Genomic DNA, 16,650 nt, shown 5'->3' with positions numbered 1-16,650 from the left:
TCTATGATTGAGTGGGTGATTAAGTCAGATGTCAACTTTTATGACAATAAATTAGGCACAAGGATTGTCTAAAATAACAGATGATTCAACATCCCTTTGTGTTTGGCAAGGAGACACATTTCACAGTGTCAGCTTTAACTGGAATTACAGAAACTGGTTAGCCACAGATAAAACCCTGAGAGGACACCGAAAGATTTACTATCTAGGTGCCTTTCTCACAAATCCATAATCTCATAACCAAACTCTTCATCTGCATACCTTTGTTAAAAAACCTGAAGATGCTGAAAATTCATCATGACCTAATACCAGCAAGTGTAACATATCAAAGAGAAAGGAGAACTTGTAGGAAGGAAATAAAATGTCTGTTGGGAGAAAGCTGGAAATAAGAACCATTCCAATCTCTGTAGCACAGAAAGGCAGGCTCTTTCCTGGATGAAAAACTCCTTTTTGGTGAAATATAAGTAAATGTCATTTCTTCAGTCATTCATTCATAAAATATGGAGAAAATGTCTGCTAAGCAAGTAGCAGGCACTCGATAAGCACTGGTCCTTGTCCAGACAGAACAGGAGAGAGGACAAGAAGTAAAATACGCCCTTCCCCTTGGGGAGCTCTCTTGGTAAGATTAAGAGCTGGCCAGCAGAATGCACTTATTAGCAATCTCATGGGAAAGAAAATTAGGAAACAAAGCAGGATTAAAACAAGCAAAAATAAAACTCGGTAACTGAAAACAAACTCTTCATAGTTTCTGCTTGATGATATAAGAACACATTACTCCTTTTCAGGACTATGCTGATTTAGCAGTGCCTGACTGCACTACCAAACTAGTCGTTACTTTTACTTCTTTGTCTAAAAACTTAATCCTCCTTCCCTATCACATCGGTGGTCCCAGTGTTCATTCAGGGCCACCTTTTCATGTCGTGTGTCTTCTGCAGTCTTATTTTTCCCCCCATGAGTATCTTTCAGTGATGACTTATAAATCTCTATCTTCATCTAAATGAATTTTCTGAGAACCTAAACTATCATCCAACTGCCTATCACTCCCCTTGTATGTTTCACAGTCCCCTCAAACTCAGTGTGTCCATACTTAACTCCTTATGGCTTCTCCTGGCTTCTCTATCTCAGTAAATGGCATCATCTTCCACTCCAATGCCCAAGCTGGAAACAGCTTTTACTCTTCCAAGTAGTTTTGATTCTACATGGATTCTACCCCTCACAATAGATCTGTAACCAAGTAGCATTGATTCTTACTCTTTACTGTCTCTCAAATCTGCTCTTTTGTGGTTGTTTCTCCTGACTTCATTAATTCTTGCCAATTCTGTTTTTACAACCCCCTCAACGAATCTCTCTATAGTAAGTCTTGCTTTCTTCCACTTTTCATACTGCTGCCAAAATCAGTTTTCTAAAAGAAAATCTGATCACATGATTCTCCTGCTTAAGATCCTTCAGTGGCTTCTGTTGCTCTCAACGCATAATTCAGCATCTTGCACTTGGCATGCGATGCGTTTCCTGATCTGGTGCTGCCCATCTTTAGAGCTTCATTCCAGCCACTCCCCTGCATTTCCTCTATGGCTTTGGTTATCCTTTGCTGAACACACCTGTGTATTTTGTGATTCATGCTTTTAGCTGCCACGATTTTCTTCTGGTGACTCCTTTTGTTTCTCCTCAGATTCTATGCTTGCGAAACTTTTTCTGAACCTTGACATTTGGTTAGTTTACCCATTTTCACTGTTGTCATAGCCCATTTTATAGATTTTAATTAGCCTCTATCTTAACATATCCTAGTTATCTATTTACAGGCCATTCCGTATCCCTTCCCCTTTCCTAGATTGAAATTCTGGAGAGCAGGAGCCCCTGTTTTATATGCTTATGATATGCTTAGTACTTAGGGGTATAAATAGGATCTATGCTGAGGTAGCTGCTGTAAGATTTGGAAAAACAAAGACCATAGTCAGTGTCATTAAGGAGCATATTCTTATTAGAGAGCTAAGGTGCAAAAGAAAGCCACATAAATCAGATCCATTTATTAGCTTTAAACTGCATGATTATAACTAGTTGTGTAACATTTATAGAAATGGAATGTTAGAAAGTAGATTATTGTGATATTGAACAAGTTTTGAGATCAGAGGAAACTTAGGCAGGACTTGGGGGGTTGAGTGAGGCTAGAATAGGTGGAGGAAAGAGGCAGATCATGTGCACATGTAAGGAGACTGGGGAGAACAGGCTGCTTGCAGGGGTAGTGAGAAAACTGTCACTGCAGGGCACAGTGTGTAATGGTAGGATAAGAAGTGAGTTGTGCTTCAGGTGTGCTGAAGCTGGCTTATGCAGTACCTTGGAAGTCAAAAGAATTCAGGGTGGATGTGGAGACTAAAATAGAGAACCATTTTAGGCTCTTAAACCAGGGCAAAGACATGCCAAAGTAGTACACTGATGATGTTCAGTCTGGAGGGACATGGTGACGAGAAGGTCAACTGGGCCATGATCCAGAATCTTTTACTGGCTGGAGACAGTGGTGTGGAGTAGAATGAGGGATGCTGAGCAGGAATGAACAAAAATAGTGATGGTGCTGTAACCTCAGATGAAAGGGAGGGTGAGTCAAGAGTAATTCATTCATTACTTGCACCAGTAAGGTACCCGGATAAAAGCAAAGCTTGTTTATAGATGAGCAGGAGAAACGTGGGTAAATATCAAAGTTGATTTGTTATAAACAAACACTGTATAGACTGCTTTCAGAGTCTCAAATAAGGCCTTCAAATTCAGCCTCAGAACATTTTTCCTTCTCTACCTTCATGAATGGCTCAATTTTGGCTTTAAGTGGGTTGATGACTGCCTGTCTGCTTTTGTCTGTAACGGTACTTTTCAGTCTCATTTTTCTGGTTTACTTATTAATAGTGCCTCTTTTACTCTCAAAAATGTCCTGGTTTAGACGCTAAGTTATATGGTCTTCCCAGTCTTAGGGTTCATGACAAGCTCTGGTGTCAGGAAGCCCTGTCTATACATGCCATTTACATTTTACTCCACTGAGGAAGTGGTATAAACATTGTTTATAGGCAGAATAGTGGTATGTCAGAATTAATACTTAATAAATATAGCAAGTCCTATTTTTTAAATGGTGGCTTAAAATTTTAGGACATTAGAAAGATAGTTTGTCATTTTAAATTGAGTTATTTGATATTTACTAAAAATACCTACTATATTTGGGCACTATGCTAAGCACTGGGGATATAAAGATGATAAAATCCTTGCCCTTAGGTGGTGTATAATCTAGTGGGGGAAGGGATAGATAATCAAGCAAATGAACAGATGTCAAAGTAAGTGGGCCAAATGCTGTATTTGAGGTCCGCAAGAGGTGCTAAGAGAATGTTTGTTACGAATCAATCAACTATCATTTGTTACTGTTGTCCATGATAAGAAACCATCTCTTTGATGAGTTTTGTAATTTTTTTCCTTTTTTCTTTAAACTTTTTTTTAACTTATAGGTTCAAGGTCTGTTGTATAAGTACACTTGTGTCACGGGAGTTTGCTGTACAGATTATTTCATCACTCAGGTACTAAGCCTAGTTCCCAATAGTTATTTTTTCTGATCCTCTCCTTCCTCCCACCCTCTACCCTCAAAAGTAGGCTTCAGTGTCTATTGTTCCTCTCTCTGTGTTCATATGTTCTGATCATTTAGCTCCCACCATTTAGCTCCCACTTATAAGTGAGAACGTGTGGTATTTGGTTTTCTGTTCCTGCGTTAGTTTTCTAAGGATGATGGCCTCCAGCTCCATCCATATCCCATGATCTCGTTCTTTTTTATGGCTGCAGGGCTGTTACTAAAAAGTAAAAAGGCTGGATGCAGTGGCTCATGCCTGTAATCTCAACACTTTGGGAGGTGAAGGTAGGTGGATCACTTGAGGTCAGGAGTTCAAGATCAGCCTGGCCAACGTGATTAAACTCTGTCTCTACTAAAAATAGAAAAATTAGCAGGGTGTGACAGAAGGTGCCTGTAATCCCATCTACTTGGGAGGCTGAGGCAGGAGAATCACTTGAACCTGGGAGGTGGAGGTTTCAGTGAGTCAAGATCACGCCACCGCACTCCAGCCTGGGTGACCAGAGTGAAACTCTGTCTCGAAAAACAACAAAACAAAACAAAACAAAACAGATGCTGGCGAGGTTGTGGAGAAAAGGGAACACTTATACACTGTTGGTAAGAGTATAAATTAGTTCAACCATTGAGGAAAGCAGTATGGCGATTCCTCAAAGACCTAAAAACAGAACTACCATTCAACCCAGCAATCCCATTACTGGGTGTATACCCAAGGGAATAGAAATCATTCTACCATAAAGACACATGCATGTGTATTGCAGCACCATGCACAATAGCAAAGACATGGAATCAATCTAAATACTCATCAATGGTAGACTGGATAAAGTGATTTTTAAAAAAATTTTAACTTAAATTGTATTTATGTATAACCTTGTTCTTTCTAAAGAGTAAGCATGAATTTAGTAATTTAGCTTCTCAGAGATTAAAATAAATATTCTGAACCTCTGTGTAATGTCTTCTCTATGCTCTGCAAAATGAAGCAGATGACATAAAGAAGACAGATAATTGAGTCGACTTAGATGTTATTCTTTGGCACATGACTGGCAAACGTGTTTAGGCAACCATAAAATTCAGTATTGAGACACCAACTGCGGGATCATCTTGAGGAATTTTTGAGAAACATCAGTACTTTTTCACTTTACCACCACTTCTGAGTCTGAGTCATACTCTTTAATGTCCTCTGGAGTTTCATGGGATTGAGCCACCAAGAAAACAAACCATGAAAGAGGCCTACCTATATGACAGCGAGACCCCGTCCAGCCAGGTGGGCAGTCACACTGGTAAGGGGCCACACAGCGACCTCCGTTCAGACAGGGAAGAATGCAGATTGCTAAAAAAAAAGGGAGTGGGGGTTGAAATGGCATTGATCAAAATACACATCTCAGATAGGTTCAAGAGTTCAGAAAACATTTTGCAGGAGTGAAACCTTATATGACTCACTAAATAACTTTCCTGCATGTGCTCTGCTTATTAATGAGTATCACTGGGAAAACACAATCAGGAAAGTAAGCCTGGATTCTTAGCCAGATAAATGACTCTAAGGCCAAATCCTCTTTCAGTGAAGACACTCGGTAATCAGTGTCTGCAAAGTGCTTTGCTTTAACTCTTCACAAAATAAGCAGAACGGTCTCCATTTATTATAGTTTCAAATTTCCATTACAAATTACACAAAATGTTCTAAGAGGATTTGGCTGCCTTGAGGCTCTCTTCCTGTCTTGAACTAAATGTGAGAATGGGAATCAGATGGGCTATAACATAGGGTTGGAGTTTGCAACATTTTGGTAGCAATGGGACAACACACCCTTGATTTCTGAGAAGCTGAAGCCTGATGGTGGCTGAATGATGTGTCCCCTACACTGTCCGTGACTATCATTCTTCCTCCTAGAAACAATTGAAATCTTTAAAGAGGCATAGTCTGTTTAAAAGATGTGAGATTATTGCCTTGCTCCTCAAAATCAAGTTCCCTAACCAATAGTCTTGGCATCACCTAGGAGTTGGTTAGCAACGCAGATGTCAGGTACCAACCCAGATCTGCTGATCTCCCAGATGATCTGTATGCACAGCAAAGCTTGGGAAGCCCTGGTGTAATGAAGGAGGGCAGGCATACGCTCAGTGAGCCAGGCCAGCTAAGCCAGCCAAGCCAGGCCTGTCATGAGGTACCCCAAAGTCAAAGCTTACTAAGTCTTTGGACTCTTGACACAGGAACAGGTTAAGTCTGTGAGCTCTAGGTGAAATGGAATGATTGGGGTGAGCTGGAAGAGAAAAGTGTGATTTCTCCTTTTTTAATCACTTGAGAATACTTGTTTTGGTGAGTTGTTAGCAGCCTAAATTTATTTCCATCATACATTTTCCTTTATAGATTAGTTGAAAAAGTCACACTTAAAACATTTTAGTCTCTTACAGAATTTCTGCCCTTTAGGAAAAACTGGTATAGACCAATGGCCATCACATGAATCACTCTTAATGGTTTACAAATACTGCTCCCATTGAAATATGAAACCATTTTATCTTTATATATATTTTAAGATATTGAAATAAAGTGTAGTTGAGATATCTAAAAAATTTAACATCACTATCTATACCTCCCTGGAATTTCAAATTCAAATGTGTTTCTATAAGGATCAAAATTCTATATTAATTTACCAAGTATGGATATAGGAGTGCCAGCTTTCCTTATTTTCTAAATTAGTATAAACCGTTCTTAACAACAAAGAGGAAATGGTGAGCCACAAATATTACCTGCAAAGTACATGTTTTGCAGTGGTGCCCGTTTACACCAACTGTAGCAATGACTGACATAGCACATAGTAGACCCTGAGTTAAGGGAAGAGGATGGCTTGGAGACTTTACAACAAGCACCTTCTCAAGAAGACTTTTGCAAATTTGTGCCAGGGAGCATGTGAAGATGACTTTAGATGGATCTTAATAACAGTATTTTCAAAGTCATGAATATTTTAGATCTTCTGCAACCTATTGACACATATGTGCACTGTTTGGTGTGGACAAGGACTTCTTCCCAACCCTACAAATGAATTCTTCCCAACACTACAACCATTTCCTGGTAACTCCCGTCAGGTGGGAGCATCCATGCAATTTGTCAGGACACAAAGTTAAGATCTGAAGAGTAACTCACGTTCTTCACAGAGGCGCCCCATCCAGCCCTCTGGACAGGAACAAGCATTTGGGCGTTGGCAGATGCCCCCATTCTGACATGGGAATCGACAGACAGCTGGAAAAGAAGCAGGATGGGTCACAAATGTAGGGAATTATGGAAGGAGTCAGAAAATAGGATTGCTCCTTTATATTTCATACTATTTCCTTGAGTCAAGTTTTCAGGAAGAGAAACAAAAATCGAATCTCAAGAGGAAATTTCAGTATGTGGAGAAATACAGCATTATATTGGCTGCTATTATTGCAGTTTTCCCTGTACCTTTATTAAGGTACAACAAATAAAAATTATATATGTTTAAGGTTTACGACCTGATGTTTTGACTTATGTATAGATTGTGAAATAATCACAAGTGAGCTAATTAGCACATTCATCCCCTCACATAGTTATTATTTTCTATCTTTCTTCTTTTGTGGTGAGAACACAAGATCTATCCTTTCAGCAAATTTTCAGTATACAATACAGTATTGTTAACTACAGTCACATTGCTGGATGTTAGAACTCTAGAACTTATTCATCTTGCATAACTGAAACTTTGATACTTTGACTAACATCTCCCTATCCTTACCGCCCTCCCAGCTCCTGGGAACCACCATCTACTCTCTGCTTCTATGAGGTTGACTATTTTAGATTGCACCTATCAGCAAAATCGGGCGGTGTATGTCATTCTGTGTCTGGCTTATTTTATGTAGCATGATGTCCTCCAGGTTAATCTATGTGTTGTAAATGGCAGGATTTTCTTCTTTTGTAAAGCTGAATAATATTTCACCATGTCTACCTATTTTTATCTACATGTCTATGTAATCTATCTTCTTATCATCATCCTTCTATCAACACATACTTTTTTTTTATCCATTTATCTGTCAACAGACATTTATGTTGTTTCAATATCACACACACAACACTCATTCTGACTTTAGAATTTAATTGAAGTCTGGGATATTCCTTTAAGATGTCCCCCCTCAACAACTCTCTCAAAAGGCTCTACATTCTCTTACATCCCATGTATCGATGATCTCACTTCTTATTGTTGCTGTCAGACAATGAATCCTCTTTCTCGTGCGATAGCCCCTGTTTCTTTTGAGGCTCATGCCATTCATCCATTGACTTCCTCAATATTTCTTGCCTCACCAGTTATTAAAGTCCAAATCTGAACACTGTTTTTGTGGTCAACTCATCCAACAACTCAATTATTCTTGTAGTTCCTTGGTTATATCTGTGTATACTAGCGTACTTCTTGACTTTTAGCAAATATTTGTAGAATGAATGAAATTATTATGATGTATAAAAACTATATTTTATTAGAAAAGTGTAAGTTTTAGAAGGACATAATACTAGGGTGCCTCATTACCTCTTTCTGTTTTGCAGAATTTCAAGCACAGAACCTCAGAGTTCTGTGTGCTTTTAAAACTCAAACCATAACATTAAAAGAAAATGACACAGCTGCTAAAAGAAATTTTAAAGCCAAGGAAAAATAAAGCAGCATGCATATTAATTGTTGAACAAATCAGATTTCTATACACATTTCCCCGCAGTTTCACTAAGAAATAACCATGCAAATATTTCCTTACCTCTGCAAATAGGAGGTGATGTCCATGTTCCATTTTCTAAACAAACACTCCTTAGGGAACCCTCCAACATGTATCCACTGTAACATGAGTAGGTGATCATGTCTCCATATTGATAATGTACACCTCGAGCAATTGCATTTTCTACATGAGCTGGTGGACCACACGAGATTTCTACAGGAAAACAAAACAACAATTAAGCTTGTGCTATTAACACAGACTGAGAACACAGTCTCATCTCGCAGAATGAATTTAAAGAGCAAAAATAAAATACATAAGGGAAACATTTTCACCTACTTCTCTAGAATAGTAAGAACTAAAGAATTAACTGCTGCTGGTGAGAAAAATTAGACATACAAAGATAAAAGGTTTTTTGTCTTCTGATTCAAATGTTGAAGGACAGCCTATTTTAAACCTAAGGAAAGCAGTCTGTAGGACACCAAGAATTAGCTCTTGTACCTTGTCAGATAACTGGCTGCAAGAGACTTTCAAAACAGGATGCTTATTAAATGAGGAGAGAAAGCATGATGATTGTAGTCTACTGTTCCAGAGTAAAGATCATTAATTGTAGTACTACATATTGTATCAGGGCTATTTTGTTAATGCCTAGAACAGTGCCTAGCATGCAACATGCTCTTGAAAATGAGTCATTGAATGAATATTGTCTCTAGTCTATAGATGCTCAATGAATACAACTTGATCAGGTTTATGAAATTCAAGGTTTCATGTTACTTTCCTCTTTTCAATACTGTAAAAGAGTGACTTTCGGCTGGGCGCAGTGGCTCAAGCTTGTAATCCCAGCACTTTGGGAGGCCGAGATGGGTGGATCATGAGGTCAGGAGATCGAGACCATCCTGGCTAACACGGTGAAACCCTGTCTCTACTAAAAAATACAAAAAACTAGCCAGGCGAGGTGGCGGGCGCCTGTAGTCCCAGCTACTCTGGAGGCTGAGGCAGGAGAATGGCATAAACCCGGGAGGCAGGGCTTACAGTGAGCTGAGATCCGGCCACTACACTCCAGCCTGGGTGACAGAGCGAGACTCCGTCTCAAAAAAAAAAAAAAAAAAGAGTGACTTTCTGCTTTTGGGATCTGTGTTAGATTAGATGATAATCCTCTCTTTTTGAAAGGGACATGTGATATATATTTAAATAGAAATTTTTATAACTGATACTGTTTTGAGAATTTTACAAGAAGCCTTAAGATAATTAGAATTATTCTATGGTGGGGCACAAGGCAAGGGCTAGATTGGTGTCAGGATTCTAATCAGAATCTAGTTTGTTCAACTTTTGAATGAAGAGTCCTTATAAGCTGGCTTCTAAAAGGTCACTTTGTTGTCATAATACTACCAAAAACTTGTTAGGGGAGATAATGAATTTGTATGATTTTTCTAAATTTTTTTCCCCTCTAAGGTGGACAAAATACCTACTATGCAACAGAAATCAGAAGGAAATAAATGAATTATGTTTACTGATTTGCATATGTTGAACCAGCCTTGCATCCAGGGGAAGAAGGCAACTTGATTTTTTTTTTTTTTTTTTGATGTGCTGCTGGATTTGGTTCTCCAGTATTTTATTGAGGATTTTTGTATTGATGTTCATCGGGGAAATTGGCCTAAAGTTTTTTTTCTTGTATTTCTGCCAGGTTTTGGTATCAGGATGATGCTGGCCTCATAAAATGAGTTAGGCAGGAGTCCCTCCTTTTCAATTGTTTGGAATAGTTTCTGAAGGAATGGTAGCAGCTACTCTTTGTACCACTGGGAGAATTCAGCTGTAAATCTGTCTGGTCCTTGGCTTCTTTTGGTTGGTAGGCTATTTAGTACTGCGTCAATTTCAGAACTGGTTATTGGCCTATTCAGGAATTCAACTTTTTCCTGCTTCAGTCTTGCAAGGGTGCATATGTCCAGGAATTTATCCATTTCTTCTAGATTTTCTAGTTTATGTGCATAGAGGTATTTATACTATTCTCTCATGGTTGTTTGTATTTCTGTGGTGTCAGTGGTGATATCCCCTTTATCATTTTTTATTGTGTTTGATTCTTCTCTCTTTTCTTATTAGTCTAGCTAGCGGTCTATTTTATTACTTTTTTCAAAAAAACAGCTCCTTGATTAATTCATTGTTTTGAAGGGTTTTTCGTGTCTGTATCTCCTTCAGTTCTGCTCTGATCTTGGTTATTTCTTGTCTTCTGCTAGCTTTAGGGTTTGCTCTTGATTCTCTAGTTCTTTTAGTTGTGATGTTAGGGTGTCAATTTGAGATCTTTCTACCTTTTTGATGTAGGCATTTAGTGCTATAAATTTCTCTTTTAACACTGCTTTAACTGTGTCCCAGAGATTCTGTTACATTGTCTCATTGTTCTCATTGCTTTCAAAGAACTTGATTTCTTCCTTAATTTCATTATGTACCCAGGAGTCATTCAGAAGCAGATTGTTCGATTTCCACGTAGTTGTGTGGTTTTGAGTTTCTTAATCCTGAGTTCAAATTTGATTGAGCTGTGGTCTGAGAGAATGTTACGATTTCAGTTGTTTTGCCTTTGCTGAGGAGTGTTTTACTTCCAATTAAGTGATAAATTTTAGAGTAAGTGCTGTGTAGCAATGAGAAGAATGTATATTCTGTTGTTTGGGGGTGGAGAGTTCTGTAGATGTCTATCAAGACCACTTGATCCAGAGCTGAGTTCAAGTCCTGAATATCCTTGTTAATTTTCTGTCTTGATGATCTAATATTGACAGTGGGGTGTTAAAGTCTCCCACTATTATTGTGTAAATGTCAAAGTCTATTTGTAGGTCTCTAAGAACTTGATTATGAATTTGGGTGCTCCTGTACTGGGTGCATATATATTTAGGATAGTTAGTTCTTCTTGTTGAACACTTTACCATTATGAAATGCCCTTCTTTGTCTTTTTTGATCTTTGCTGGTTTAAAGTCTGTTTTGTCAGAAACTAGAATTACAACCCCTGTTTTTTTCTGCTTTTCATATGCTTGGCATTTTGTGTCTTTCAACTGGGGGCATTTAACTCATTTACATTTAAGGTTAGCATTGTTATGTGTGAATTTGATCCTGTCATCATGATGCTAGGTGGTTATTTTGCAGACTTGTTAATGTAGTTGCTTCATCTTGTTATGATCTTTGTACTTCAGCGTGTTTTCTTTAATACTTTATGTTCTAGGGTACATGTGCACAACGGGCAGGTTTGTTACATATGTATACATGTGCCATGTTGGTGTGCTGCACCCATTAACTTGTCATTTTCATTAGGTATATCTCCTAACGCTATCCCTCCCCCTCCCCACTCCCCACAATAGGCCCCGATGTGTGATGTTCCCCTTCCAGAGTCCAAGTGATCTCATTGTTCAATTCCCACGTATGAGTGAGAACATGCAGTGTTTGGTTTTCTGTTCTTCTGATAGTTTGCTGAGAATGATGGTTTCCAGCTACATCCATGTCGCTGCAAAGGACACGAACTCATCCTTTTGTAGGGCTGCATAGTATTCCATGGTGTATATGTGCCACACTTTCTTAATCCATTCTGTCACTGATGGACATTTGGGTTGATTCCAAGTCTTCACTATTGTGAATAGTGCCGCAATAAACATATGTGTGCATGTGTCTTTATAGCAGCATGATTTATAATCCTTGGGGTATATACCCAGTAATGGGATGGCTGGATCAAATGGCATTTCTAGTTCTAGACCCTTGAGGAATCGCCACACTGTTTTCTACAATGGTTGAACTAGTTTACAGTCCCCCCCAACAGTGTAAAAGTGTTCCTATTTCTCTACATCCTCTCCAGCACCTGTTGTTTCCTGACTTTTTAATGATGGCCATTCTAACTAGTGTGAGATGGTATCTCATGGTGGTTTTGTTTTGTTTCATTTTTTTGATTACTTTTTATTTTTTTATTATTATACTTTAAGTTCTAGGGTACATGTGCACAATGTGCAAGTTTGTTACATACGTATACATGTGCTATGTTGGTGTGCTGTACCCATTAACTCGTCATTTGCATTAGGTATACCTCCTAATGCTATCCCTCCCCCCTCCCCCTTCCCACAATAGGCCCCGGTGTGTGATGTTCCCCTTCCTGTGTCCAAGTGATCTCATTGTTCAGTTCCCACCTATGACTGAGAATATGCGGTGTTTGGTTTTCTGTTCTTGTGATAGTTTGCTGAGAATGATGGTTTCCAGCTTCATCCATGTCCCTACAAAGGACATGAACTCATCCTTTTTTATGGTTGCATAGTATTCCATGGTGTATATGTGCCACATTTTCTTAATCCAGTCTGTCACCGATGGACATTTGGGTTGATTCTAAATTTTTCTTATTGTGAATAGTGCCACAATAAACATATGTGTGCGTGTGTCTTTATAGCAACATGATTTATAATCCTTTGGGTATATACCCAGTAATGGGATGGCTGGGTCAAATGGTATTTCTAGTTCTAGATCCTTGAGGAATCACCACACTGTTTTCCACAATGGTTGAAGTAGTTTACAGTCCCACTAATAGTCTAAAAGTATTCCTATTTCTCCACATCCTCTCCAGCACCTGTTGTTTCCTGATTTTTTAATGATTGCCATTCTAAGTGGTGTGAGATGGTATCTCATTGTGGTTTTGATTTGCATTTCTCTGATGGCGAGTGATGATGAGCATTTTTTCATGTGTCTGTTGGCTGCATAAATGTCTTCTTTTGAGAAGTGTCTGTTCATATCCTTTGCCCACTTTTTGATGGGGTTATTTTTTCTTGTAAATTTGTTTCAGTTCTTTGTAGGCTCTGGATATTAGCCTTTTGTCAGATGAGTAGATTGCAAACATTTTCTCCCATTCTGTAGGTTGCCTGTTCACTCTGATGGTAGTTTCTTTTGCTGTGCAGAAGTTCTTTAGTTTAATTAGATCCCATTTGTCAATTTTGGCTTTTGTTGCCGTTGCTTTTAGTGTTTTAGACATGAAGTCCTTGCCCATGATTATGTCCTCAATGGTATTACCTAGGTTTTCTTCTAGGGTTTTTATGGTTTTAGGTCTAACACTTAAGTCTCTAATCCATTTTGAATTAATTTTCGTATAAGGAGTGAGGAAAGGATCCAGTTTCAGCTTTCTACTTATGGCTAGCCAATTTTCCCAGCACCATTTATTAAATAGGGAATCCTTTGCCCATTTCTTGTTTTTGTTAGGTTTGTCAAAGATTAGATGGCTGTAGATGTGTGGTATTATTTCTGAGGGCTCTGTTCTGTTCCATTGATCTATATCTCTGTTTTGGTACCAGTACCATGCTGTTTTGGTTACTGTAGCCTTGTAGTATAGTTTGAAGTCAGGTAGCATGATGCCTCCAGCTTGTTCTTTTGGCTTAGGATTGTCTTGGCAATGTGGGCTCTTTTTTGGTTCCATATGAACTTTAAAGTAGTTTTTTCCAATTGTGTGAAGAAAGTCATTGATAGCTTGATGGGGATGGCATTGAATCTATAAATTACCTTGGGCAGTATGGCCATTTTCACGATATTGATTCTTCCTATCCATGAGTTTGGAATGTTCTTCCATTTGTTTGTGTCCTGTTTTATTTCCTTGAGCAGTGGTTTGCAGTTGTCCTTGAAGAGGTCCTTCACATCCCTTGTAAGTTGGATTCCTAGGTATTTTATTCTCTTTGAAGCAATTGTGAATGGGAATTCACTCATGATTTGGCTCTGTTTGTCTGTTATCAGTGTATAAGAATGCTTGTGATTTTTGCACATTGATTTTGTATCCTGAGACTTTGCTGAAGTTGCTTATCAGCTTAAGGAGATTTTGGGCTGAGATGATGGGGTTTTCTACATATACAATCATGTCCTCTGCAAACAGGGACAATTTGACTTCCTCTTTTCCTAATGAAATACGCTTTATATCTCTCTCCTGCCTGATTGCCTTGGCCAGAACTTGCAACACTATGTTGAATAGGAGTGGTGAGAGAGGGCATCCCTGTCTTGTGCCAGTTTTCAAAGGGAATGCTTCCAGTTTTTGCCCATTCAGTATGATATTGGCTGTGGGTTTGTCATACATAGCTCTTATTATTTTGAGATATGTTCCATCAATACCTAGTTTATTGAGAGTTTTTAGCATGAAGGGCTGTTGAATTTTGTCAAAGACCTTTTCTGCATCTATTGAGATAATCATGTGGTTTTTGTCTTTGGTTCTGTTTATATGCTAGATTATGTTTATTGATTTGTGTATGTTGAACCAGCCTTGCATCCCAGGGATGAAGCCCACTTGATCATGGTGGTAAGCTTTTTGATGTGCTGCTGGATTCAGTTTGCCAGTATTTTATTGAGGATTTTTGCATTGATGTTCATCAGGGATATTGGTCTAAAATTCTCTTTTTTTGTTGTCTCTCTGCCAGGCTTTGGTATCAGGATGATGCTGGACTCATGAAAAGAGCTAGTGAGGATTCCCTCTTTTTCTATTGATTGGAATAGTTTCAAAAGGAATGGTACTAGCTTCTTCTTGTAGCTCTTGTAGAATTAGGCTCTGAATCCATCTGGTCCTGGACTATTTTTGGTTGGTAGAATATTAATTATTGCCTCAATTTCAGAGCATGTTATTGGTCTATTCAGGGATTCAACTTTTTCCTGTTCAGTGTTGGGAGGGTGTATGTGTTCAGGAATTTATCCATTTCTTCTAGGTTTTCTAGTTTATTTGCATAGAGGTGTTTATAGTATTCTCTGATGGTAGTTTGTATTTCTGTGGGGTCGAAATACATTCGACCTTTATCATTTATTGTGTTTATTTGATTCTTCTCTCTTTTCTTTATTAGTCTTGCTAGCAGTCTATCAATTTTGTTGATCTTTTCAAAAAACCAGCTCCTGGATTCATTGATTTTTTGAAGGGATTTTGTGTCTTTATCTCCTTCAGTTCTGCTCTGATCTTAGTTATTTCTTGCCTTCTGCTAGCTTTTGAATGTGTTTTCTCTTGCTTCTCTAGTTCTTTTAATTGTGATGTTAGGGTGTCAATTTTAGATCTCTCCTGCTTTCTCTTGTGGGCATTTAGTGCTATAAATTTCCCTCTACACACTGCTTTAAACGTGTCCCAGAGATTCTGGTATGTTATATCTTTTTTCTCATTGGCTTCAAAAAAATCTTTATTTCTGCCTTCATTTCATTATGTACCCAGTAGTCATTCAGGAGCAGGTTGTTCAGTTTCCATGTAGTTGAGCGGTTTTGATTGAGTTTCTTAGTCCTGAGTTCTAGTTTGATTGCACTGTGGTCTGAGAGACAGTTTGTTATAATTTCTGTTCTTTTACATTTGCTGAGGAGTGCTTTACTTCCAACAATGTGGTCAATTTTGGAATAACTGCGATGTGGTACTGAGTAGAATGTATATTCTGTTGATTTGGGTTGGAGAATTCTGTAGACGTCTATTAGGTCTGCTTCGTGGAGAGTTGAGTTCATTTCCTGGATATCCTTGTTAACTTTCTGTCTCATTGATCTGTCTGATATTGACAGTGGGGTTTTAAAGTCTCTGATTATTATTGTGTGGGAGTCTAAGTCTCTTTGCAAGTCTCTAAGGACTTGCTTTATGAATCTGGGTGCTCCTGGATTGGGTGCATATCGATTTAGGTTAGCTCTTCTTGTTGAATTGATCCCTTTACCATTATGTAAATACCCTCTCTGTCTCTTTTGATGTTTGTTGGTTTAGAGTCTGTTTTATCAGAGACTAGGATTGCAACCCCTGCCTTTTTTGTGTTCCATTTGCTTGGTAGATCTTCCTTCATCCCTTCATTTTGAGCCTATGTGTGTTTCTGCATGTGAGATGGGTCTCCTGAATACAGCAGACTGATGGGTCTTGACTCTATCCAGTTTGCCAGTCTGTGTCTTTTAATTGGAGCATTTAGCCCATTTACATTTAAGGTTAATACTGTTCTGTGTGAAGCTTATCCTGTCATTATGATGTAGTTGGTTATTTTGCTCATTAGTTGATGCAGTTTCTTCCTAGCATCGATGGTCTTTACATTTTGGCATGTTTTAGCAGTGGTTGGTACCAGTTGTTCCTTTCCATGTTTAGTTCTTCCTTCAGGATCTCTTGTAAGGCAGGCCTGGTAATGACAAAATCTCTCAGCCTTTGTAAAGGATTTTATTTCTGCTTCACTTATGAAGCTTAATTTGGCTGGATATGAAATTCTGGGTTGAAAATTCTTTTCTTTAAAATGTTGAATATTGGCCCCCACTCTCTTCTGGCTTGTAGAGATCTGCCGTTAGTCCGATGGGCTTCCCTTTGAGGGTAACCCGACCTTTCTCTCTGACTGACCTTAATATTTTTTCCTTCATTTCAACTTCGGTGAATCTGACAATTATGTGTCTTAGAGTTGCTC

At 38.5% G+C, this 16,650-nt stretch overlaps 1 protein-coding gene across 1 annotated transcript in view; it reads right to left on the bottom strand.

Annotated features, from left to right (window-relative positions):
- SVEP1 (sushi, von Willebrand factor type A, EGF and pentraxin domain containing 1) overlaps positions 1–16,650 on the bottom strand; it is a 225,919-nt gene that overhangs the window by 5,232 nt on the left and 204,037 nt on the right. The window contains exons 44-46 of the mRNA XM_050761409.1: positions 8,327–8,497; positions 6,720–6,815; positions 4,821–4,916 (exon numbers count right to left, since the gene is read on the bottom strand). Coding sequence (XP_050617366.1) covers positions 4,821–4,916; positions 6,720–6,815; positions 8,327–8,497 — 363 coding nt within the window. The remainder of the gene's footprint in view (positions 1–4,820; positions 4,917–6,719; positions 6,816–8,326; positions 8,498–16,650) is intronic.

The sequence above is a fragment of the Macaca thibetana genome, chromosome 15, assembly GCF_024542745.1.
Source record: "Macaca thibetana thibetana isolate TM-01 chromosome 15, ASM2454274v1, whole genome shotgun sequence".
Lineage (NCBI taxonomy): Eukaryota > Metazoa > Chordata > Mammalia > Primates > Cercopithecidae > Macaca > Macaca thibetana.
Note: the sequence above shows the minus strand (reverse complement) of the source record. Positions and strands in the feature narration are given on the sequence as shown.